Source organism: Rana temporaria, chromosome 13 (genome assembly GCF_905171775.1).
Source record: "Rana temporaria chromosome 13, aRanTem1.1, whole genome shotgun sequence".
In the NCBI taxonomy this organism is placed as follows: Eukaryota; Metazoa; Chordata; class Amphibia; order Anura; family Ranidae; genus Rana; species Rana temporaria.
Genome location: NC_053501.1, coordinates 90,097,057 through 90,123,001, shown reverse-complemented (window position 1 = coordinate 90,123,001; position 25,945 = coordinate 90,097,057). Strand labels below are relative to the sequence as shown.

The 25,945-nt window shown below is 45.9% G+C and overlaps 1 protein-coding gene across 3 annotated transcripts in view; it reads right to left on the bottom strand.

Annotated features, from left to right (window-relative positions):
* ZC3H6 (zinc finger CCCH-type containing 6) overlaps window positions 1–25,945 on the bottom strand; it is a 100,721-nt gene that overhangs the window by 25,556 nt on the left and 49,220 nt on the right. For 2 of the 3 annotated variants that reach the window (XM_040332626.1, XM_040332627.1), the window contains exons 10-12: window positions 7,850–8,199; window positions 6,142–6,240; window positions 2,123–3,723 (exon numbers count right to left, since the gene is read on the bottom strand). In XM_040332626.1, coding sequence (XP_040188560.1) covers window positions 2,237–3,723; window positions 6,142–6,240; window positions 7,850–8,199 — 1,936 coding nt within the window. In that variant the 3' untranslated portion in view covers window positions 2,123–2,236. Of the gene's footprint in view, window positions 1–2,122; window positions 3,724–6,141; window positions 6,241–7,849; window positions 8,200–25,945 lie in introns of those variants that run through there. The other variant, XM_040332628.1, reaches the window with a different exon arrangement.

The window sequence follows — 25,945 nt, the reverse complement described above, 5'->3', positions numbered from 1 at the left end:
ATGACGTCACACGTCCAGCCCCGCCCCCCTACAGTTAGAAACACATATGAGGTCACACGTAACCCCTTCAGCGCCCCCTAGTGGTTAACTCCCAAACTGCAATTGTCATTTTCACAGTAAACAATGCATTTGTATAACAATTTTTGCTGTGAAAAAGACAATGGTCCCAAAAATGTGTCAAAATTGTCCAATGTGTCCGCCATAATGCCGCAGTCACGAAAAAAATCGCTGATCGCCGCCATTAGTAGTAAAAGAAAAATGGTAATAAAAATGCAATAAAACTATCCACTATTTTTAAACGCTGTAAATTTTGCGCAAACCAATTGATAAACGCTTATTGCGATTTATTTTACCAAAAATATGTAGAATACGTATCGGCCTAAACTGAGAAAAAAAATTATATATTTTTTGGGGGTATTTATTATAGCAAAAAGTAAAAAATGTATATATTTTTTTCAAAATTTTCGCTCTATTTTTGTTTATAGCGCAAAAAATAAAAACCGCAGAGGTGATCTAATACCACCAAAAGAAAGCTCTATTTGTGGGAAAAAAAGGATGCCAACTTTGTTTGGGAGCCACATCGCACGAACGCGCAATTGTCAGTTAAAGCGACGCAGTGCCGAATCGCAAAAACTGGCCAGGTCCTTTACCTGGCACTGGAGTCTTGACCTGCTGAGTAAAACTGACTCAATGGGGGATATTTACTAAAACTGGTGCAGTTGTGCATAGTAACCAATAAGCTTTTAGCTTGTTCAATTCAGCTTCGCTTTTTTACATGGGAGCTGGTTGCTGTACACAGCTGTACCAGATTGTGTGTGCACCATTTTTAGTAAATCTCCCTCAATGCATCCTTTGCCTTACCTTCAGTTTTTTATAATTAATTCCACCCAATGCAATTTTACCTCTAGAAATGCTGTTGAACCTGCATACAAAACAGATACCATTTGTATTTTTTTAAGAAAATGGAGTTCAAACCACATTAAGGAAAAAAATCTAAAAATTACTTAAAGCTGGAGTGCAGGCACACATATTTTAAAGATATTCCGCAATAACCACAAAGGAAATGAATTCACTTTCTGTGCACCAAATGGCTTTGCAAACCCGTGTATCGCCTTATAGTGGTGACATTATTGCTGTGCTGCTGTGAGAGGAACCAAACAGGACCATTAACTACAGGCTGCCTGTAGAAAACTACAGGAGGTGCAGATACCAGAATACAGGAAGCTCTTGTATAGTGGCAACGTTTCTCAATGGATTGCTGCACAGATATGCAAGAAATAGACAAAAGTCATCAAAACTGAAGTAAGAATACACATGCCTCTTGTATTTAAAAAAAATTTGATTATCCAGGACCTCGGATTAAATATGGAATGCACCAAAAGGGAAGGGCATATTAACCTTCTTAATCCTCTTCCTCATACTGTCAGCTACCTGCTGGAAGTTGCACTATAAAATTTATCTATTAGTAGCGGCGACAGCTAGAAATATAGAATTAAAATGCTATATACTACCAAGCGCTTATGACCTACTAGAAAGGTAAAACACCTCAAGAGCCCTCAAAACCTGGAGTCCTGTAGTATTCATATTTGGACTTTTACAGCCTCTCAGTGGAGAGACACCCAGCATCACACTGTGGGATGTGCCAAGGATGGTCGTTAACACTGATTTTACTGAAGCCAGGAGGTACATACACCAAAGGCGATCTGAGGACCTGTGGTCTCCCAAAGAACCTTTGCAGCAGAATTTCTAGTAGGTCATACTAAATGGCACATGGCAGTCTCCTGTATACAGCTGCGCTGAGTTCTTCTGCTCTCTTGTATGAACATGTTTGGTTTTAATGTACTGACCTATACATTTTTTTAACTCTGTGTCTTAAAGTCAATATAGCTAATTTACAATATATTGCTTTATACCATACAGTCATACAAATGTGCCAATAGATTGTACATGTGTCATTTTCACATTATGGCCTATGTACAGTGAAAGTGCATTACTGAAACCTATTTTGTAAGGAATAATCACAAAATTTACCATTACATGAGAGCCTGAAATACAACACCACGGGAAATGCACTTGGCGTAGCTTATGCCCGCATTGAAATAAATCAGAAGTAGATCAGAGATGCGATCATAATTTATAAATAAATAGGGGTGTGGAATAAAGCCAGCTAGAAAACGGTGGGGGGGAAGGGGGTGAACCACTATGTACAACATGACTCCTCCAGTAAAGGTTGCAGTTAGCAAAATGGAGAAGCTGTGGGGTCAAAGGTTTTGAAAACATCTTTCAAGGGCTTGTCATCGTCTGCCTCAGCTTCAGTGTTAGCATCTGATACCTGGCTGGCAGGTCCTGTTGACTTGGTTTGCCTTGGATCATTGTACTGGGGCCTGATAAGTCCTGATAAGGCCTGGATTGGCAGGTTATGAACTGCTGGTGCAGTAGCTGACTGTACTGCTGGAGGTTGATTTTCTGTTTCGAGTTTCTCATCAGAGTTTTCAGGTTTGTCCACATCCTCAGAGCTTTGAGCATCTTTGTCCAATGCCAGTCCTTCTGATGAGCTCACAGGTTGCTGCACACTGTCCATTACTTCAGGCTCAGCAGATGGCATGTTCGTATTGGCAGGCTTCTTCTGATGATCTTCATTATCTCCTGTCTCAGTGGACAAAGGCTCTGAAGAAGTGGCTGCACTGTCAAGAGGACTGAACATACTGATATTCTTCAGTATTGACCCTGGAGATCCCAATTTACTACTTGATGGGGACAATTTAGGAGTGTATGTTGAAAGTACATCTTGAGGTGATTTAACCGATGTTGGTGATGACCCCATCGCTGACCTGGCTGCCAAGCGGGGGTCAACTTTTTGAGGCACCATTTCTTTAATTGCTCCAGGTTGGGCATCGGAGCTCGGAGACCGGTGAAATCTCGATTGAATGGTTTTCTGAAGCCGAGGATCACTTGGTTTAATCACATTTGAGTCAGCTGGCTCTGTAAGGGTACTTCTGGCTGCCATATTGGCTTGTTTTGCTTTTAATTCCAGTCTCGGATCCAACCTTTCCAACCTTGGATCAGGGCCAGAATGGAGCACTTCGCTTAGACTCTTTGACCTGTTAAGTCTCTGATCGGCTATAAGTGGGGGTAATGGCAAATTTATTGAAGATACGGGGTCAGGTTTAGGAGGGGGTACAGGAAGTAAATCCTCAGGTGCCCAAACAATTAGTTTTGCAAAGTGAGGTTTGGCCAGTATAATGTCCTTTTTAATGTGACTGAACTGTCTCAGTTTACGTCGGGGGTCCCTCAGTGTCACACCTGGTAACATTTCTAATGGAATAATAGCTGCCTTCTCCCTCAGTTCCCTCTCAGCATCTTCATCGTCTTCATCCACCACTTTCTGCTGCTTAGCAATACCCACAGGTTGAACTGGTTGACTGACAGTGGAGGTCTCATTCAGTTTAATTTTTCTGGGGTCACGAGCCACTCTTGGGTCAGCAGACACATTCTCTCCCTGATGGCCTGGACTTAGCCCCTGAGAGGGTCTTACTCGAGGATCAAATATCTGCCCTGACCCCACCCTGTCTTTTGCAAGCCTTGGGTCATTAATTTGAGGAACTGACTTTTGTTCTGTAGAGTTGGTCCGTGCCAACTTTGCTTGGTTTCTAAGTGTTTTTAGGATTGAACTCACACCGCTACCATCCTCCTCTTCACTGCTGTACCAGTTTGCAAACTCATCTATAAATAAAAAAAAAAAAGAATAAGAGGAAAGTGTAATAAGATAATCAGGAATGTAGTACTAGAATGTGAATATCTAATAGATTGCTCAAGAATATAAAGCCACTATTTTTGTCCCACTTTTAATATGAGAAAAAAAAAATCTTAAAACCCTTTTTAAACGCGATTCTAATTATTTTTTTTAAATAAACAGGTTTATTCTTACCTACTCTCTGCAATAGAATTTGTCAAAGAGCTGCCCGAACCTCCTCTTCTTGGGTCCCCCGCTGGCATTCCTGGCTTCCTCCCTCCACCAAGTGCCCCCATACAAAGTGGCTTTGTATGGGGGAACTTGTACAGGCGTGCTCCTGAGCGTCAGTCTACTGACTCAGACAGCAGGACATCAACCCGTCACCTGCTCCCTCATCACTGGCTTTGAATGACAGCAGCAGAAGCCAATGGCTCCCAGTGCCTCAGCAAATCTCGAGAGACCAGGAAGTGGAGGGGGGGGGGGGGGGAGCGGCAGATCTGCACAGTGCTGGAGAGAATGAGGGCTTATTGAAAGGGGGGGGGGTGAGGAATAAATCAAGGAAAAGATGATTAGGCTTTATAACCACTTTAGTAAAGAGATATTTCACAGCTATGTCTGCCAACCAGCAGGGAGCCTACTTTTCAATTCAGCAAACCAAGCAGTCTGTTGTTAATCGAGGGAGTTTAAATACGTTTTGTTTTTCTACTTTTACAAAAATGGGTTTTAAAGTTAATGTTATCATGTTTTGCAAAATCTAGCATGACCTCTAAACCCAGGGATTATGTATGCAAAAGCCCACTTCTTTCTACACACAGTGCAACGTTGGCACCTCTCTTTAGGTCACAGAGGCATCTTTTTGGGGGGGAGAGAGGATATTAAATTTCCAACTTTGGTGGATTACTACTAGGGACATGTTATTGCTCCATCTTTCAAAATTGTTGGTATTTAAAAAGGTACACCATATATTTTATGACAACACATTTACTTTACAAAGAACCTGTATTGTTCTAGGTGCAGAAACACAAAGCAGGTAGTTACCTATGTACCTAGTAAAAATGTATGGCCCTCTGCCGACCTCTGTCTGTGCAGAGGTGATCAAACAAATACTTTGCTTACCATAGGCAGCCAACTTCACTGAGACTAGGCCCCTTTTACACTTGTGTGACTTTTTCGTGAGACTTTGGACATCAGCGTCGCATGAAAAGTCGTACCCCATGTTTACCATATCAGTGTGACCTCAAGTCACACCGATTTCAAAGTAGTCCCTGTACTACTTTGGTCTGATTGATGTGAGTTGAGGTCCATAGACCTCACGTTTACACAAGCATTCCCTGAAATCGCAGCAAAATCGTGCAACTTTCAAGTCAGGGCAGCGTGAAAGGGGCCTCAGCCACAAAGAAATTAAATACCATTAATTACCCACGTTGCAATCAAATAGAAATCTTGTAGGCAGCTGCTGTTGTAAAGTAATAATCACTATCAAGTGTGAAATAGTTACCGTATTTATCGGCGTATACCGCGCACTATTTTGCCCTGAAAATCAGGGCAAAATCGTGGGTGCGCGATATACGTCGATACCCGCTTTCCCGCCATGAGTTTGAATACTGCGCCCGCATATAGCGAGCGCAGTACACTCGTGAATCTTCGGCCAGTCTCGGCGCCTCTCGTCCTGACGTCCTGAGCGTACAGGACGTCAGTGCGAGAGGCGCCCGAGCCTGCCCGAAGATTCACGAGTGTACTGCGCTCGCTATATGCGGGCGCAGTATTCAAAGTTGTGGCGGGAAACGAGCGGGAGGACGCCGCCGAAGGACGCCGGACCCGCCGAAGATGGACACCGGACCCGCCGAAGATGGACACCGGACCCGCCGAAGATGGACACCGGACCCGCCGAAGATGGACACCCGACCCGCCGAAGACGGACGCCGGACCCGCCGAAGAGGACACCCGAAGCCGCAGAAGGACGCCGGACCCGACGAGGCCGCAGATGGACGCCGCGCAAGACATCAAAACTGTAAGTACAAAAAAACTAAAAATCTTTTTTTCCCACAGGATTGGGGGCCACTTTGGGGGTGCGCGGTATACGCCAGAGCGCGTTATACCGCGATAAATACGGTAAATACTCATTGAGTTGTTGAGGGAATTAGTGATTTCATTTTAGCCACAAAGTTAGGGAAAGCCAGGTAACAAAATAATACATTATATCATGACAAAAAAAAGGCTTCCTTGCCAATAAATGTAACTGTGGGCATCGTGCTGTGCCTGATTTAGGGCTTTCTTTTTTAAAACATTTAAAATAGAGTACAGATTTACTTTAAGAAATGTCTTCTTATGTGACATACTGTAACTGCTGTACAAGGCATTTCAGGAGATTATGCTGTCTGAGCCTATACAATGAACTGTGTACATACCTTCGTCTCTGCTCACTGATCTTTGTGGGGGAGGTGGCTGGCTGGTTTCTGCACCATCTAGGTTTTTGCCAATTCTTGAGAACAAAACTTTACACACAGCTGAAAATAAATATGTAACAAACAATTAACAACTTAGCAGGCATTAAAGTATTCAGACAACCATGAAAGATTTCCTGTCAAACCCCTTTAGGATACAAAATGTAAAATAAACATTACTAATTAAGCGTTTCCCAAACAAAAGTATAGACTTGTTTCTGTATATTAAAACACGAATACAACACATGCAAGTTCCAAAAGCCAGTTAAACCTAATATAGTGCAATTGCAAAAAAAGGCTCCTTGATTAATTTTTCCAGTAACACAAAATATTTTTATAAACGGGATTTCAAACATTTTGTACATTGTTCTGGATTACTAGAGGTTGAGTCCACAGAGATGCATGCCACCGTATGAACTTATCTCTTTAATTTACAATTTTTATTTTCACTAAGCATTGGGAACATAGATATTGCTATACTTCTGGCACTTCGCCGCTGGACCTGCTGGTTTTAACTCTATTACATCAGACATTTTTATGGCAGTAGTTAAATCCACAAGGTGGCATTCATCTTGCTGAACTCAAAGAGGAGCTCCATTCTCCAGCCCACAAAGTCAGCAGCTACAAATACTGTAGCTCCAGATAAAAAAAAAGTGTGTATGTAGGGTGCTCTGAATAACAGGACTGGGCAGACGGTTGTCTGTAGTGAGAGCATATACAATTTAGGCAACAGTGAGGTCTTCAATACACTAGGGCAGCACTCAATGAGGGAAGAGAACAAATACTGTAGCGGCTGACCTTTAATATAAAGACACTTACCTGTCCAGTGCTGCCCTCACACAAGTCCACTCTTCACTGGGCTTCAGGTCCCTAGCACTGGCATCTTAACTAAGGGAATCCGGCTGTGAAGTCTTGTGACTTCACACTATGCTTTGTGAATGGTCCTGCAGTCTTCTGGGACCCATGATGTGGGGGGAAGGGGAGAGGATGAACTTGCTTTTCCCCTTCAAACAAGTGGAAATTCTCCTTTTGGGTGAAGTTCCACTTTAACTAATAATTATACCATCACATTTTATAAAGTGTCTAAACTTCTGTAGAATAGTGGATACTTGAAGGGGCAACATGGGTGCCCTACAGAAGTGGTCATCAACAATGTCCTCAGGGCCCACTAAATATGCCAGGTTTGCGAGATGAATGAAATACATCACAGGTGATATCATTTGCTGCTCAGTGATTGCAGTATTCTAGTCTGCATCTCCCCATACAATCTGACCTGGCCTGTTAGTGGGCCCTGAGGACAGGGTTGATGACCACTGCCCTACAGTAAAATTTACACATTTGTAATTGGAATTTTAGGGTATTGGTCTGTGAAGATCTACATTTTTAAAAGCTTTAATGGAAGAGAAACATACTTTTATTATTAGAACAGAATAGAATTCTTAGATATACAGCAGACCATATTTCAAAATATTGTAAGTAGGTGGCACTTCGGGTGGAATCTCGATATGTAACTCCTGTTCTTGGCCAAACCATAGATAAAAAGGAAGGGATTCTAGAGCAGAGGATACATTTAAAAATCAAAAATGCTGCTCCACTTTTAGCAAAGTAGATCTGAATGTCAAAACAAGTTAGAAGAAACTTTCATATAAGACGAGAAACAGATGCAACTCACATTCTGATAGGTTTGTAGACTGCACATGGTGAACAGCCTGCTGGGAGTAGTAGTTATCATAGTATCCAGGAGCATTCTGGGAGTGCTGATAGCTGTTTTGCGGTTGCATGCTATGCGTTTTCTCTTCTACAGTTTGGAGAAAAGGAATACCATTGCCATCCCTCTGGTGGTTTTGGCCATGGCCTTGTGCTGAAGACTGGTTGAATGGTATGTTCATTCCCTGGTTGCCATACATTGGCATGGACTGTGGTGGTGATATCATAGGTCCTGGTTCTGGGAGGGGCTCCGAGTTGTACATTGATGGGTGGTTTCCAACAAATGGCATGTATGGCTGGTTGTAATACTTCCCTCTACAGTAAAAGTAAGGCAAAGTTTAGTCATGTGACTTTAAATATGAAACACTACTGTCATGTGATCACTGTAAACCTTAGTATTCAGATTCAAGATGCATTTCTGCAAAAAGAGAATATGAGGCATAAAGAAAAATTCCCATAAAACGTGCATAATGTCAAATTAGGGGTTCTTCACCAATGAGTGCTTGATGCTAGTTCATGGATAAAGCCTTATTGAACCTTCAGTTTAAATTAGCTAAATACATTCAAGGTGCATCGGTACACAAGGGGTTTAATGTCTTTCAGTTCACTTTTCTTTCAAAGGCAGCCACAGCCTGAGAACAAAAGCCTGTCCCCTGTCAGCAGTGCCAAGTAGAACACCTGTTTTCTGTGTGAAAGCAGCGGTCTTTCTGAGAAAGTCTGATGTCCCCCTCTGCAATCTACAAAGCTCCTTTTCCCTAGTGATTACAGAGCTACAGCTAGATTGGGTATGTGTGTGATCGCTGCAATACGACCATTGCTTCCCCATAGAAAGCAAGGGTCCAAACTCTGCACCAAGCTGGCAGGAGACAGGCTTTTCTACTCAAGCTGTGATGGATATAAACACAAACTAAGACTTTGTACACCTTTTGTTTTGATGCATTTAGCTAAAAAAAAAATGGAGGAGCTGACTGTGCATCTATGCAGTAGAGGCAGATATTCATTTACTGAAGTTTGGGATCACTGGCTGCTTTTTTTTTACTACACCATGATTTCAGGAACAGCTATCTCACAAAGAAAACTGAATGAAAAGGATTCATTTTGGCATCAGGGGACCGTTATGTGGACAGATTCTTTTGCCCCCCCCCCCCCCCCCCTCAGGCCCCTTTCACACATGTGGATCCATTTTTGGACATCCGCTTTGGACATCCGGCGGATGACTAGTCTGTCTCTGCGCACTGTGAAGAGACGGACCAGTCAGATCACCGCTCTCCTCTATGGGGGATCGGATGAAAACGAACCATCTGCCCGTTTTCATCCGATCCGCCAGACGGATGCAAAAAGTGGGTTTTTATATACAGCTTACCTGTAAAATCCTTTTCTTGGAGTACATCATGGGACACAGAGCAGCATAGCCATTACTATGTGGGTTATATACTCTACCTTCAGGTGATGGACACTGGCACTCCCAAACAGGAAGTCCCCTCCCTATATAACCCCCGCCCATAACAGGAGTACCTCAGTTTTGTAGCAAGCAGTATGCATCCCAAGTATTTCCCACAAGAGGGGTGGGAGCTCTGTGTCCCGTGATGTACTCCAAGAAAAGGATTTTACAGGTAAGCTGTATATAAAAATCCACTTTTCTTTATCGTACATCACGGGACACAAAGCAGCATAGCCATTACTATGTGGGATGTCCCAAAGCAATGCTCAATGAGGGGAGGGAGACATCACAATAGGAAAATCTATTTAAATTGAAATAAATGAAGTAAAGGTGCCCCGGACCCGAGGATCCTATACTGCAGCCTGCAGAACCGCCTGCCCAAAGGCTGCGTCAGCACTCCTTCTAACGTCCAACTGATAAAACTTTGTGAATGTATGGACTGACGACCAGGTCGCCGCCCTGCAAACCTGAGCCATGGAGATCTGGTGGTGCGCTGCCCAGGAGGCGCCCATGGCCCTAGTAGAATGGGCCCTCACTGACAAAGGAGGAGATACTCAATTTAAGCCGTAGGTCTGAATAATCAATTGTTTAATCCATCTAGAGATGGTGGATTTCACTGCAGCCTGACCCTTCTTGGGTCCATTCGGTAGGACGAACAACACATCCGTCTTCCGAATTCCTTCTGTGGCTTTAAGATAGAACTTCATGGCTCTAACAACATCTAAGGTATGCAGCAACCCTTCCTTTCTAGAGGTAGGCTTCGGAAAGAAAGATGGTAGAACCAAATCCTGATTTAAGTGAAAATTAGATATGACTTTTGGCAAAAAGGACGGGTGAGGACGGAGAACCACTCTATCCTTATGTAGAATGAGGTATGGTTCTCTGCAAGACAAAGCTGCCAGCTCTGACACCCTTCTAGCAGAAGCCATCGCCACCAAAAACACTAACTTCCTAGTTAGTAACAACAACGGAACCTCTGCCAACGGCTCGAAAGGCTGTCTTTGTAGAGCAGATAAAACCAGATTTAGGTTCCATGGGCAAAGGGGTGTCTTGACCGGAGGATTAATACGCACGACTCCCTGCAAAAAGGTTTTAACCAGAGAGTGGGTGGCCAAAGGTCTCTGAAACCAGACTGATAAGGCCGAAATCTGGCCCTTGATAGTGCTTACTGCCAGGTTCTTTTCTACTCCTAGCTGTAGAAATTGTAAAACCCTGTCAATGGTATATTTTCGGGGGTGCCACTTGTGGGACTCACACCAGACTACATAGGCCTTCCACACCCTGTAACAAATTACTCTGGAGACTGGCTTCCTAGCCTTAATCAGAGTAGAGATTACCTAGACAGGCCTCTACCCCTGAGAATCAGGGATTCAGCCGCCAGGCCGTCAAATTTAGATGCCGTAAGGCAGGATGGAGGATCGGCCCTTGAGATATTAGGTCTGGCCGAAGTGGGAGCGCCCAGGGATTTCCCACCGCCATTCTCACAATCAGAGAATACCACGACCTCCGGGGCCAAGCCGGAGCCACCAGGATAACTGGTTTGTGCTCTACCCTGATTCTGCGTAGCAGGCGGGGCAGCAACTGTAACGGGGGAAACGCATACAGTAGATTGAACTGATGCCAGGGACAAACCAACGCATCGGTTCCGCAGGCCAACGGATCCCTTGACCGGGACACGAACCTGTCCAGTTTTTTGTTGAATCTTGATGCCATGATGTCTACATCTGGAAACCCCAACGTCTGGCAAACATCCTGGAAGACCTGGGGGTGGAGAGATCACTCCCCTGGGAGCAATTGCTGGCGACTTAGAAAATCTGCCTGTAAGTTGTCTACTCCGGGAATGAATATTGCCGAGATACAGGGCACATGAGCCTCTGCCCAAAGAAAGATCAAGTTCACTTCTCTCTGAGCGGCTTGACTCCTCGTGCCCCCCTGGTGGTTTATATATGCCACGGCTGTGGCATTGTCGGACTGCACTCTCACCGGTGACCCCTGTAACCTGGAGGTCCAAGCCTCTAGGGCTAACCGTGCAGCTCTGATCTCCAAGACATTGATTGGTAGGAGCCTCTCCGACAAAATTCCTTGTTGGGTCCGTCCGTCTAGGACCGCCCCCCAACCTGTCAGGCTGGCATCTGTGGTAACTATCCTCCAGTAAACGGGGCTGAAGGATTTTCCTTTCTGCAGGTTCTGAGGGACCAACCACCAGCACAGACTTTGCTCCACCCTTGCAGAGAGGGCCAAAGGCAGATCCAAGGTCTTCGCCCTCTTGTTCCAAGCTGACAGAATGGCTGCTTGCAGGATTCGGGTGTGGAACTGAGCGTATGGTACCGCCTCGAAAGTGGCCACTAGCTTGCCCAGCAACCGCATACATAGGCGGACAGTTGGTTCCCTTTTGCTCAGAACTAACTGGATCAGCTTCCTGACCGCTTCGATCTTTACATGAGGTAAGAATATCTTCTGGCGTTCTGTGTCGAGCAGCATGCCAAGGTATTCCAGTTGCTTTGTGGGCCTTAGGGCCGACTTTTCTTGGTTCAAAACCCAGCCGAAGGCCTCGAGGTACCGAACTGTGAGGGCTACTGATTGATCCAGCCTGATAGCTGAATGATCTATGATTAGGAGGTCGTCTAAGTATGCCAATACCGTGACCCCCTGTGTCCTCAGATTGGCTAGGACGGGAGCCAGGATTTTTGTAAAGACCCGGGGGGCAGTGGCCAACCCGAACGGGAGAGCTACAAATTGGTAGTGGCGCTGAGCCACTGCGAAGTGCAGGAACCTGTGATATGCCCGAGAAATCGGTACATGGAGGTATGGCGTCCTTTATGTCTATTGACGCTAGAAAATCATCCCGCTGCAAGGCGGCGGCCACCGAACGAATGGATTCCATCCAAAAAGGGCGAACCCTTAGAAAAAAGTTCAAACCCTTCAGGTCTAGAATTGGACTGACGTGGCCATTGGGTTTCGGTATGATGAAGAGATTGGAGTCAAAACCCAGCCCGCATTCCTGGGCTGGAACCTCTACAATCACCCCCTGAAGTATGAGGCTATCCAAGGCGGCTAGAAGCGACGCCCTTTTTGCCGAATCGCTTGGCAAACTTGACTCCTGAAAATGAGAAGGGGGGGGGGGGGGGGAGTCCCAAAACTCCAGCTTGTAGCCTGCGGCCACAGACGAGAGGACCCACTTGTCTGGAACTCTGGCTACCCAAACTTCTGAAAAGAATTGAAGCCTTCCCCCCACCCAAATGAGTGGGGGCGCCCCTTCACAGTGCCGATTTGGGGGCAGGTTTTGCTGGCTTGCGAGACCAGGGTCTCTTGCCACCTGAGGTCTGTCCCTGTGGCTTATTGCCATAGCTTGAACGTGAGGAAGGCCGTCGATACTGCCTGGAGGCTGAAGGCCCTGGGGCTGGAGACGCCTGCCTCTTAAATGCAGGACCCCAAGCTCTCTTCTTTACCGGTAAGAGAGTGCTCTTACCACTGGATATGGTCTGAATATACTTATCCAGATCCTCTCCGAATAGTCTTCCCCCATGAAAGGGGAAACCTGCCAATAACTTTTTGCACGGAGCCTCTGCCGACCAGTTCTTTAACCATAAGAGCCTTCGCATGTGCACCAAAAATAGTGACAACCGGGAAGTCTGTTGAATGGAGTCTTTAAAAGCGTCCACCGCAAAACACAGGGCTCTAGGGAGGTCGGTTAGTTCTCGAGCCTGATGAGCTGGAATATCCCTTAACATCTGCTTTGTCTGGTCCTTCAAGGCCTGACAAATGCCAATAGCAGCCACTGCCGGCTGCACTACTGCCCCTGCCGTGGAAAAAGAAGCCTTTAGCAGGGTTTCCAAGCGCATATGGACCGGATCATTGAACATTTGTATGTTCTCAACCGGGCACGTTAAGGATTTATTGACGCAGGAGATGGCTGCATCCACAGTAGGGAGCGCCCACTTCTTCGAAAACTTTTCCTCCATAGGATAGAGGATAGAAAACCTCTTGGGAGGAATAAAAATCCTGTCAGGCCTCACCCAGTCCTGAAAAATCAAGTTCGCCAAAAGAGGGTGGACTGGGAAGACTGCGTTACTTAGTGGCGCCTTTAAGGAGCCCAAAGAAGAAACCGCAGGAACCTGTGGTTCTGGTAAAGGCAGTTTAAAAGCAGAGCGGACCATGTCCGTTAAGGACTGAATAAACAGACTCTCTGCCTGAGAGGCAGAAAATGGTTCCTCTATAGTGGATTCCTCCACGTCGGAACCGTCAAGGTTCTGTTCTTCCTGATCCTCATGCGATTCCAACTCCTCTGGGGAGAGGGCCTCCGCATCCGAGGACGCGAACCTAGGAGACGGGGATCTAACCCGTTTCCTTCCTGAAACCGAGTTGGCAATTAAAACTGCCAATCTCTGTTCTAGCCCACCCAGGGTGGATGCCAACATCTCCTCCGTGACATACACAGGCTTGGGTTGGATAGGGCCAGCCACAGCACCTAGCAACCCCGATGGCTCATCCAAGGCAGCTTCCTCAGGTCTTTCAGGAGAAGATGGACCTGGCGGAGCCTGACCAAGATCCTCCGAGCCTGAGGTGGAACCCTTTTGTTTCTTAACATTTTTAGAATTTTTTGCTGTCCCCGAGCCTTTGGGAGCCATAGTACAATATTGAGGTACTCTGCTAACAACAACTAACTGTCGTAGCAAGTAGACACAAACCCAGGCCAGGGGAGTATTAGGATGAACCTATTGCCCCTGATCCCCTAGGAAGGTATAATAGCAAGGAACCTAAATTCCACCTTCCTATGTGCTATGTTAGCTGAGCTGAAACAGCCCCTGGTTGCTGTAAGAGACCCCTGGCTTAACAAAAAGAAAAGGTCAGAGTGGAGCCAGCTCCAGACCCGCAGGTCTCTATACCGCCACTGGGAGCCGCTGTGGTTCCGGGAACCGACGCTCCCTGCTGTTTTGATACACCAGCCGTCTGCCAGCCGCGTCGGGCTGAAGTGAACACACTTGCAGCTTATGCTGCGACGTAGGGAACGCCCCCTGACGTAGCTCGCTGCGCCCGCCCCTCCGCACGCCGCCGTGCATGCTATCCCTCACAGCGCATCATGGAGGGGGGACAGGGGCACATCTAATAGGGTAAGACGAACGGGGGACCGCAATGGAGCCTCCTAAGTGTTCATCATAGAAGGGGTGGCTGTCCTCCACTTTCCCAGAGACAGAAACAAGCCCTTTCCCCATACAAAACCCTGCAGTACAGCAACACATGCCAACACATCTTTTAGGGAGAAAACATATGCATATATGGGGGAACAGTATTAATCCATCCTGTCTAGTAAGACATAGTGGAATAGTTGCCAGATGCAGAGCATAACTGAAGGCTACCCCAAGCAACTCCCTGTGGTGAGTCCTGCCGTCGAAGTCCCGCAGGCTCCCCATCTTACCTGCTCCACGCTGCAGGGTATTGCGTAGCAAGAGGCCCAATCTTCCCCCATCTCCGTGGGTATTGTTTCAGACCTTCAGGGATCTGGGTCCTAGAATGGGAACACCACTCCCCTGGACCTATATAGCATCCTTGCAACAGGGTCTTTTGGTCTGGAAGGTACCAAAGATCTGGACCCCAGGATCCAGCCCTCCAAGGAGAGGCATTAAAGGAAAAACCCCACGGCCTGGGGCCCGGGTACTGTCCACCTTGGCTCTGAGGCACTCTGAACAGATCCGGTAAGCCTGCCCCAGTCCCAAGGACGTTAGAGGCATAGCTATTCCGTGACCAACACCTAAGACACTGGCGAAAAAACTGAGGTACTCCCACTATGGGAGGGGGTTATATAGGGAGGGGACTTCCTGTCTGAGAATGCCAGTGTCCATCACCTGAAGGTAGACTCTATAACCCATATGGTAATGGCTATGCTGCTCTGTGTTCCGTGATGTACGATAAAGAAAGTTCATTTATTTCACTAATGCAACTAAAAAGGTGAAACTAATATAATAGACTCATTACATGCAACGCAAGATAGTTCAAGCCATGATTTGTCATAATTGTGGTGATTATGGCTTACAGCTCATGAAAACCCCAAATCCACAATCTCAGAAAATTTGAATATTACATGCAATCAATAAAACAAAGATTGTACATAGAACATATCGGGCCTCTGAAAAGTATAGGCATGCATATGTACTCCGTACTTGGTTTGTGCCCCTTTTGCAGAAATTACTGCCTCAATGCGGCATGGCATGGAAGCTATCAGCTTGTGCCACTGCTGAGGTGTTATGGAAGACTAGGATGCTTCAATTAGCTCTTCTACATTGTTTGGTCTCATGTCTCTCATCTTTCTCTTGGCAATGCCCATATATTTGATAGTGGGAACATGATGGTCTCTAAATGGTTAGAGATATGGTTGCGTATAATGTTCAAGTTACAAAAGGGTGGACAGTCACACACGTGTGCATGCAGGGAATGTCCTGGTTCATATACTGTATATACTCGAGTATAAGCAGAGTTTTTGAGCACATTTTTTGGTACTGAAAATGCCCCCCTCGGCTTATACTCAAGTCACCTTTTTGCGCCTAATCTCCCAGACTTTGGGGACCCAGTACCGGTCGGCCGTAGGTCCCCTGGCACACAACATGATTTTTAAAACAGCTTACCTGTAAAAATCCTTTTCTTGGAGTACACCACGGGACACAGAGCATTTATCTTTACATAATGGGTTAAGGGTCACCAGCGGTGATTGGACACTGGCACAAACAATTCAAGACAGTTCCCTTCCATATAACCCCTCCCATCAGGGAAGCACCTCAGTTTTGTAGCAAGCAATAAGGTTCTCATAAGAAGGGGGGACCTCTGTGTCCCGTGGTGTACTCCAAGAAAAGGATTTTACAGGTAAGCGGTTTTTAAAAAATCCTGTTTTCTTTATCGTACACCACGGGTGACAGAGACTTTATCTTTACATAATGGGACGTCCCAGAACAATGCTCCATATGAAGGGGGGGGGGGGGGGAACACAGATCACGCAGGCTGCGTAATGGACCAGAAGCTTTATACCGCTGCCTGCAGCAGACTTCGCCCAAAGGCGCTATCCTCCTGTCCTTTCACGTCCACTTGATAAAATTTGGAAAATGTGTGGACTGAGGACCAAGTTGCAGCTTTACAGATCTGAGTCACAGAAGCCTGGTGGTGCACTGCCCATGAAGCACTTATCGCCCTGGTAGAGTGCGCCCTAACAGAAAAAAGGAGGAGTCCTATTCTTTAAACCATAGGCTTGAATAATTGTCTGTCAAATCCACCTGTAAATAGTGGATCTTGATGTCGCTTGTCCCTTCTTGGGACCATGTGGCAAAATAAACAAAATATCTGTTTCTGTTTTACGTATCTGAGCGGTTGCCTGCAGATACGCCTTTACTGCTCTCACAAGATCTAGAGAGTGCAATAATTTTTCCTCCACTGTCTGCGGATCGGGAAAAAGGGAAGGCAGGACAATGTCCTGATTTAAATGAAAAGTCGACACCACCTTAGGTAAAAAGGCAAGATGGGGTCGTAGTACAATTTTGTCTTTATGACAAACTAAATAAGGCTCTTTACAAGAAAGAGCTGCTAATTCAGATACTCTTCCAGCCGAAGAGATAGCAATCAAATAGGCCAACTTCCTGCTTAAAAGAATCAGCGGAATGTGGCAAATAGGTTCAAAGGGTTGCTTCTGCAACACTGATACTAGATTCAGATCCCATGGGCACAAGGGAGACTTGACTGGCAGATTGATCCGCAGTACCCCCTGAATGAAGGCCCGCACTAGGGAATGAGATGCCAGCGGTCTTTGAAAGACGACTGATAGAGCTGATATTTGACCCTATTGGTACTAAGGGCTAATTTCATATCCACTCCTAGCTGGCAAAAGACAAGAATCCTATTTATGTCATGAGGATTCCATTTGTTGGTTTCACACCATGAAACATATGCTTTCCAGACTCTGTAGAAAATAAGTCTGGAAGCTGGCATTAATAATTGTAAAAAGCACTGGACCTGAGATCCCTCTCTTCCTCAGAATGTGGGTCTCAGCAGCCAAACCGTCAAACTGAAGCCCTGTACACACAATCAGTCCATCCGATGAGAACGGTCCGAAGCTTACTGATGGTCTGATGTGCCTACACACCATCAGTTAAAAAAACAATCGAGTCCAACGCGGTGACGTAAAACACGACGACGTGCTGAGAAAAATGAAGTTCAATGCTTCCAAGCATGCGTCGACTTGATTCTGAGCATGCGCGGGTTTATAACCGATGCTTTTGCATACCAACCGTTGGTTTTGACCTATCGGTTAGGCGTCCAGCGGTTCAATTTTAAAGCAAGTTCTAAAATTTTAGACCGAAGGATAACTGACTGATGGGGCCCACACACCATCGGTTTGGACCGATGAAACGGTCCTTCAGTCCGTTTCCATCAGTTTTGGCCGACCGTGTGTACGCGGCCTGAGAGTTTGTAAGGAAGGATAGGACACTGGACCTCGCGCCAGCAGGTCGTAAAGAAGCGGAAGCTTCCAAGGTGTTCCTACCGCCATATTTATGATCTCGGCGTACCAAGGTCTTCTGGGCCAATTTGGAGCCACGAAGATTACAGGAATTCTTTCCTTCTTGATCCTGCTGAGTAGCCTTTGGAAGAGAGCGATCAGAGGAAACGCATAGATCAGTGAGAGCTGATTCCACGGGACCACCAGAGCATCCGTAGGCCAGAGGATCTCTTATTCTGGACACAAAGTTGTCCAACTTCCTGTTGAATCTGGAAGCTAACAGGTCTATATCCGGGGTCCCCAATCTCTGGCATATGGCTTGAAAGATCTCGGGGTGGAGAGACCACTCTCCTGGTGACAGCTGCTGGCGACTCAGATATTCCGCTTGCCAGTTTTCTACTCCTGGGATAAGAATTGTAGAGAGACAAGGAATATGTTCTTCTGCCCAAGTCAGAATCCGATTCACCTCCTTCTGAGCGCCCTGACTGCGGGTGCCTTCTTGGTGATTGATGTAAGCTACTGCAGTAGCATTGTCAGATTGAATCCGAACTGGGTGGCCCTGTAACCTGCTTGTCCAGGTTTTGAGGGCCAAGTATACTGCCCGAATTTCCAATATGTTGATGGGCAGGCTTCTTTCCGTTTTGGACCAGGTTCCCTGGGCTGAAGCTTCTTCCAATACTGCAGGAAACGATGGCTTGAAAGCATCACTTTAAACCAGAGCAGGGGGAGTGACAACGTCTTGATGGTAACTCCCAAGAGACCGTATCCAAGGTACATAAAAGAAAACGAGGTCGCATAGTGTAATACCGTAATATTAATGAAATGTATTAACGGTTAAAAACACTTACAGTTCCGATGAAAACAAAGGGCATCAATAAAAGGTTGCGCATGGCAGCAGCAGAGTCCCGACGCGTTTCGCAATAGTTTGCATCATCGCATTTTTATCCGTTAATAAATGTCATTAATATTACGGTATTACACTATGCGACCTCGTTTTCTTTTATGTACCTTGGATACGGTCTGATCTCTTGGGAGTTACCATCAAGACGTTGTCACTCCCCCTGCTCTGGTTTAAAGTGATGCTTTCAAGCCATCGTTTCCTCTGTGTATCCAGATCCGATTGATGTGGTTCCACCAACTCACATACAGTCTATATTGACCCTTTAAGCGTATGCTTATTAGGGTTCAATATTTCCGGTAAGCCTCCCCTCCCGGTGGTGGTCATTTTTTCACATATTTATCCATTTCCATTTCACCGTGGTGTTTACAATCGTCCATCATAGGAGATCATTCACTGGCGGTGCATCTTTTCAGCGACCCACTTCTTTTTGATTTATTATATATGGACTTTTTATTTGTTCACATTGTTATACGATTCACCTTGTCATAACATTTTCAACATCATCATTTTCTAGCGCCACTTAATTGTTTTTGTATATTTTCATCACTTTCTTGTTTCACTAGATTGTTTGTGGCAGCTTTTCACACAGATAGCGCAGATTTATTCTTGTTTTTTTGGTCTTTAACCTTCAACTGAAGCTTTTGCGCACCTGTGGAGACAGGCGCATGGGTAAATCCAGCGCTTGGATATTCTTGTTCCAGGCAGTTAGAATACTGCCCTGAAGTAGTCTTGAGTGAGACTGGGCATAAGGGATGGCCATGAAGGAGGCTACCATCTTCCCCAATAGCCTCATGCAAAGGCGAATAGATGGTCTATTGTTTGCCTTGACCTTGTGGATCAGGCCCTTTAGTGACTTGATCTTTGGCTCTGGTAGGAATACCCGGCTTTGGGCTGTGTCTATGATCATGCCCAAGTACTCTACCGTTCTTTGGGCTTGTAGAGAGGATTTTTGTAAGTTTACAATCCATTCTAAATGCTCCAGGTATCTTATAGTGGTAAGCACAGCGTGATCTAATTTTGCCACTGACTAATCTATAACCAGTAGATCGTTTAGATAAGCTGTTATCGCTATGCCTTGTGCTCTGAGATTTGCTAACAGAGGGGCTAGTACCTTTGTAAATACCCAAGGTGCGGTACCCACACCAAAGGGCAGAGCCACAAACTGGAAGTGGCGATGTTCTACCGCAAACCTTGATGTCTATTGATGCCATGAATTCTCTGCCTTGTAGGGTGGCGACCACTGATCGAATAGTTTCCATTCGGAAATGGCGAATGTTAAGAAACTGATTTTAGAGATCTTAGATCCAGAATGGGTCTGACGTCTCCGCTTGGCTTTGGGATTACAAAGAGGTTTGAATAAAACCCTGAACCTTGCTCCGTTAAGGGTACTTCTGTGATCACCCCTTGGGACAGCAAGTGATTCAATCCTTTAAAAAGAGCATCGTTCTTCAAAGGATCCTTGGAAAGCCTTGAGCTTCGGAACTGAGAAGATGGGATCTCTTGAAATTGCAGCTTGTACCCTAGGGATACTGTGGAAACTACTGTCCATCATGCCACTGAGAACTGACAAAGCCGTCCCCCCACTCGGCCGAGCGGGGGCGCCTCTCCATGCAGAGGCTTTGGGGTTTTGCTTGTTAGCCCTTGAACCCCAACTGCTTCTTGTTCTTTTGGGCCTGGTTTTCTTTAGTCTTTGTGGCTGGCTGAAAATGCCGTTGCCACTGTCTGGAGGATTTATTTAACAGGAGCCTGCCTGGGAGAGAGAACGTTTAAAACAAGGTCTCTTGTTTTTCTTCTTCTCTGCTAATAGAGTGGTTTTCCCACTTGATATCTTTTGGATATATTTCTCCAAATCTTCCCCAAAGAGGCGTTCGCCATGGAAGGGGAAACTAGCCAAAAGCTTTTTGCATGGTGCCTCTGCAGACCAATGTTTTAGCCAAAGAATTCTGCGCATATGCACCAGTTGGAGTGTGAGACACGATGTTTGCAGACTCGAATCTCTCATAGCGTCAATTGTAAAACATAAGGCTTTAGGCAAATTCTCCCACAATTTGACCTTTTCTGGAGAACGCTCCTTCAGCCCTTGTTTTACCTGGTCCTTGAGGACCTGACACATGCCTACTGCTGCTACAGCAGGTTGGGCGACTGACCCAGCCAGAAGGAAGGAAGACTTCAATAAAGATTCCAATTTATTTTCCGAAGGGTCATTAAACACCTGTACTTTATCCACTGGACAAGTCAGGTTCTTATTTACACAATAAATGCCTGCATCTACTGAAGGCAGGCTCCACTTCTTGGAAAACTCTTCCTCCATAGGATAAAGAATATCAAACTTCTTTGGAGGTGAGAAACGCTTGTCTGGGTGTAACCAGTCTGCGTAGATAAGCTTCTTTAATAAATAATATTATAATAATAAAGGATGAACTGGAAAAGAGCATGCACCCTACTGGGATTTTAATGAGCCCAAGGAGGAGACAGGTGATTCAGTTAACTCCGAAGAGGGCAACCTGAATGCAGTACGCACTGTTTCAGCATAACATTGCACCTGTGACCTTAGCATTTGAGAAGCAGAAAAGGGTTCCTCTGAAATCCCTGATCTGTCCGACTCCTCATCCCTGTCCTCTGTAGGTGCTATCTCATCCTCATCATTCTCCTCTTCAGATCTTTCTGAAAGAGGATCTAACACCATTGAAGGAGATCTGCTTCGCTTTTTGTCCTTTTGCGATTAGCGTAGCGATATTTCCTTCCAGTTTTTCCATGGCTGCGATAAAGGTGTCCTCAGTGACATATGCAGGCCCAGGCGCCACTGGAGAAATTGTTACTCCCGATAGAGGCAATGGCTCCTCCTGAATTGGTATATCAAGATTTACAGGGGAGGAAGGTACCGAGCAGGTACAGCTAGAGCCTCCTGTCTCAGGCGGCGGTGCTTTCTTGTATTTTTTAGTCTTTGAATTCCTTCTATGGGAAGACATATTAACAAGCAACAAGCCGAGGTACCAATAAGCATATACTACTGTGCTTAGTATAGCAATCTACATAAAGTATGCAACTTAAACACATGCTTTCATGCTATAGAGTGGGTGTCTCTCTTGGTAGTGCCCTACCAACCACATACAGCTTACGTGCCCCTTCTGCTGCTGCCGTGTCCTCCAGGGAAGAGCTGCGGCCTCCATGATCCTCTAATGGCTCCCGTTTGAGCACCATCTTTTGAATCCATGGGCCCGCGCCCGTGCACGCTCAGATCCTCCTCCTCCGCCCCCCCACCGATAAAGCGCGCCACCGTGCATGCGACCTAGAGCATTATGGCGGCTGTGAGGGATCAGGGAGAGCCTCCCCCTGCTTATTCCATGCTGCTTTCAGCGTTTTAGGAGGAGAGTAGCTGTGGCCATGTTTATGCAGAGCTCTACAGCGGAAGGAATGTGCCTTGTCCTACGGATCTGACATTCTTACAGAGTGAGGTGAGTGAAATTTGCTTCTCTACTCCCTCTATTGGCCAAAAAAGAGAAGACACCCTACTCAAAGTTTGAAAAGGATCCTTAAGTGTGTTCTTAGGATTTCTTTTCTCTTACCTTTATCCCCGCAGCAGGTTTTTTCTGCTGAAAAAATTCAAACAGCACCAATCTTCACCCATCTCGGCTGGTTTTGTGTGCCAGCCTTCAGGGATAGGAGTTCCTCTTTAACGGATACCTCTCCCCTGGGCCTTGTAAAAGACTCTGACCAGGACTTTTAGCTGCTGTAGCGAAAGTGCTGGACCCCAGAGCCCAGTCCTCCGAGAGAGACATTACAGGCGACGCCTCGTCCATGAGGCCCGGATCCCATCCAGTTTCAGCGTAACTATTAGCGTCTTGGATGGATCCCAAAGCATAGCTCCTTCTTCCCTAGAGGGTCTTCTTTAGCAGAACTATCCTTAGCACATCCTCGAGCCTCCAACACCTTTTAGACACTGGCGAAAAAATAGGATTTTTTATAACAGCTTACCTGTAAAATCATTTTCTTTGAGTACATCAAGGGACACAGAGTCTAATAATTACTAAGTGGGTTATATGTTCCACCTTCAGGTGCTGGACACTGGTGTAATCAATTAGAACAAGAAGTTCCCTCCCTATATAACCCCTCCCATACTGGGAGCACCTCAGTTTTTAAAGCAAAGCAATAAGTGTCCCAATATCCCCAAACAAGAGGGGCTGGAACTCTGTGTCCCGTGATGTACTCAAAGAAAAGGATTTTACAGGTAAGCGGTTATAAAAAATCCTGTTTTCTTTATCGTACATCACGGGACACAGAGTCTAATAATTACTAAGTGGGATGTCCCAACGCAATGCTTACTGAACGGAGGGAGACACCAACAACGCAGACCGCCATCAGACATGAGGACCTATAATGCTGCCTGCAGCATACTGCGCCAAAAGGCTGCATCCTCCTGCCGTCTTATATTCACCTGATAGGGATTAGTGAAAGTAAGCACAAACAACCAAGTTGCGGCCTGGCAAATGTGAGTCATAAAGGCTTGGTAATGCACCACGCATGAAGTGTTTACTATCCTGGTAGGGTGCACGCCAAACGAAACAGGGGGAAGCCCTCTCTTAACCACAAGCCTGAATAATGACCTGATGAATCAACATTTGACAACAGTTGATTCAGACGCTGCCGGCCCTTTCCTGGGGCTTCCTGGTAGCGCAACAACAGTTTTCCGTATCCGAGCAGCCGCTTCAGATAGGTCTTGACCTCTCTTACTCTAACGAGAGAGCGTGTAGCCATCTTAATAGCTGATCCGAACACTGCCTGCCCACATCTAGGGTCTTTCTGGCAGCAAACAAAACATTAGGTTTCTATATCTGAAGCCTTCAGATAGATCTTAACTGCTCTCATCTCTATTGAGAGAAAAGCAATAACCTTTCCTTCCGCAGACCAAGGTTTTGAAAAAGAAAAGGAAGGCAAGAATATCATAATTCAAATGAACACTAGATCCTTCTAGTAAACAAAGTTGGGTGAGGATTTAATAACACCCTTCTTGTAAAATAATTAAGTATGGCTCTATACAAAGAAAGTTGCCAATACTCTCTTGCGGAGGCAACCAGGAACACCAATTTCCTCTTAAGAAGGATGAAGGGAATTATGGTGCATCAGCCCAAGGTGCTGACTCTGTAAGCCAGCAAAAGTAGATCCCATTCTCCGAGCACAAGGGCGACCTAACTGGCGGACTTATACACGTCCCCCCTTGTATAACAGCCCGGATCAAGAGTGTGACACAAGCGACCTTTGAAAAATATTGACAAGGCTGAGATCGGATCCTTGATGGAACTTAAAGCTAGCTCCATCTCCTTTTCAATGTAGGAAGGCAAGAATTTTACCTATGACATACTACCAAGGATGCCACCCCTTGGTTTCACACCAGGAATATGGACCTTTCAGATCCTAGGAAATTTGGTCCTGGAGGCCAGCTCTACTGTATGAATCAAGGTAATTGCCACTGATTCTGAAAGCCCCGATCCTCAAGAATGCGGGCTATAACAGCCAGAGCATTAAAACCCATGTATGCAAGACAGGATGTAACCCTGCGAAGCAGGCCTGGACAAGCTGTAAGGGGCCCTGGTTCCTCTACTATCACCTCTGCTGTCCCTTCACAGTCAGGTGGTATGGGCTATGCCGGAGCAATTAGGCCAGATTCCGTTCTCTTCTGATGTTGCATGGAAGCCACGAAAGTCGCGGCCCTGGGGGGAGAAAACACATAAACCAGCGACAACTGGTCCCCCAGGATCACTAACACATCTGTCCCGCATGCGGGAGGATCCTTTGTCCTTGACACAAAGCTGTTCAATTTCTTGTTGAACCTGGACGTCAACAAAACCTTATGTACAAGGTACCGCTTCTGTGACATCTGGTCAGAAAAAAAGGGATTTTTAATACAGCTTACCTGTAAAATCCTTTTCTTGAAGTACATCACGGGACACCGAGCGGCATATTCATTACTATATGGGTTATATGGAGTACCTTCAGGTGTTGACACTGGCAATCTCAAACAGGAAATGCCCCTCCCTATATAACCCCCTCCCATAGGAGGAGTACCTCAGTTTTGTAGCAAGCAGTATGCCTCCCAAAATGGTCCCCAAAAAGAGGGGTGGGAGCTCTGTGTCCCGTGATGTACTTCAAGAAAAGGATTTTACAGGTAAGCTGTATTAAAAATCCCTTTTTCTTTATCGTACATCACGGGACACAGAGCGGCATATTCATTACTATATGGGATGTCCCAAAGCAATGCTCACAATGAGGGGAGGGAGAACATCTCCAAGACAAAAGGATTTAATTTAGAGAAATACTCAAATCATAATAAATCCAACTTAGTTGAGAAAAATAATCTTAAATTTTAAATTTAACTCAAAAAAGAGGAGCCCCCGGAATCCGAGGGTCTCAAACTGCAGCCTGCAGCACTGCCTGCCCAAAGGCTGTATCAGACTTCCTTCTTACGTCCAACTGGTAGAATTTTGTAAACGTGTGGACAGAAGACCAGGTTGCCGCCTTGCAAACTTGAGCCATAGAGATCTGGTGGTGTGCTGCCCAGGAGGCGTCCATGGCCCTAGTAGAATGAGCCTTTAATGATACTGGAGGAGGCAACCCTTTCAAGCCGTAGGCCTGAGTGATTAATTGCTTAATCCACCTAGAAATGGTGGACTTTGCAGCTGCCTGCCCCTTCTTGGGCCCATCCGGTAATATGAACAGCACATCTGTTTTCCGGATCTTCTTTGTAGCTTTAAGATAGGCCTTCATGGCCCTGACAATATCCAAGGTATGCAGCAACCCTTCCTTTCTGGAAGTAGGTTTAGGGAAGAAGGATGGTAATACCAAATCCTGGTTCAAATGAAAACTGGATATAACCTTCGGTAGGAAGGAAGGATGAGGGCGGAGAACGACCCTGTCCTTATGAAAAATAAGATATGGTTCCTTACAGGATAAGGCCGCCAGTTCCGATACTCTTCTTGCGGAAACTATGGCGACCAAAAATACTAACTTCCTTGTCAGTAAAACCAAAGGAATTTCAGCCAACGGCTCAAACGGTTGTTTCTGTAAACCTGACAGAACAAGGTTTAAATCCCACGGGCAAAGCAGGGATTTAACTGGAGGTTTAATACGTAAGACCCCTTGAAGGAAGGTCTTAACCAGCGAGTGGGTGGCCAGCGGCCGCTGAAACCACACTGACAGAGCAGAAATCTGTCCTTTGATTGTGCTTAATGCCAATCCTTTATCCACT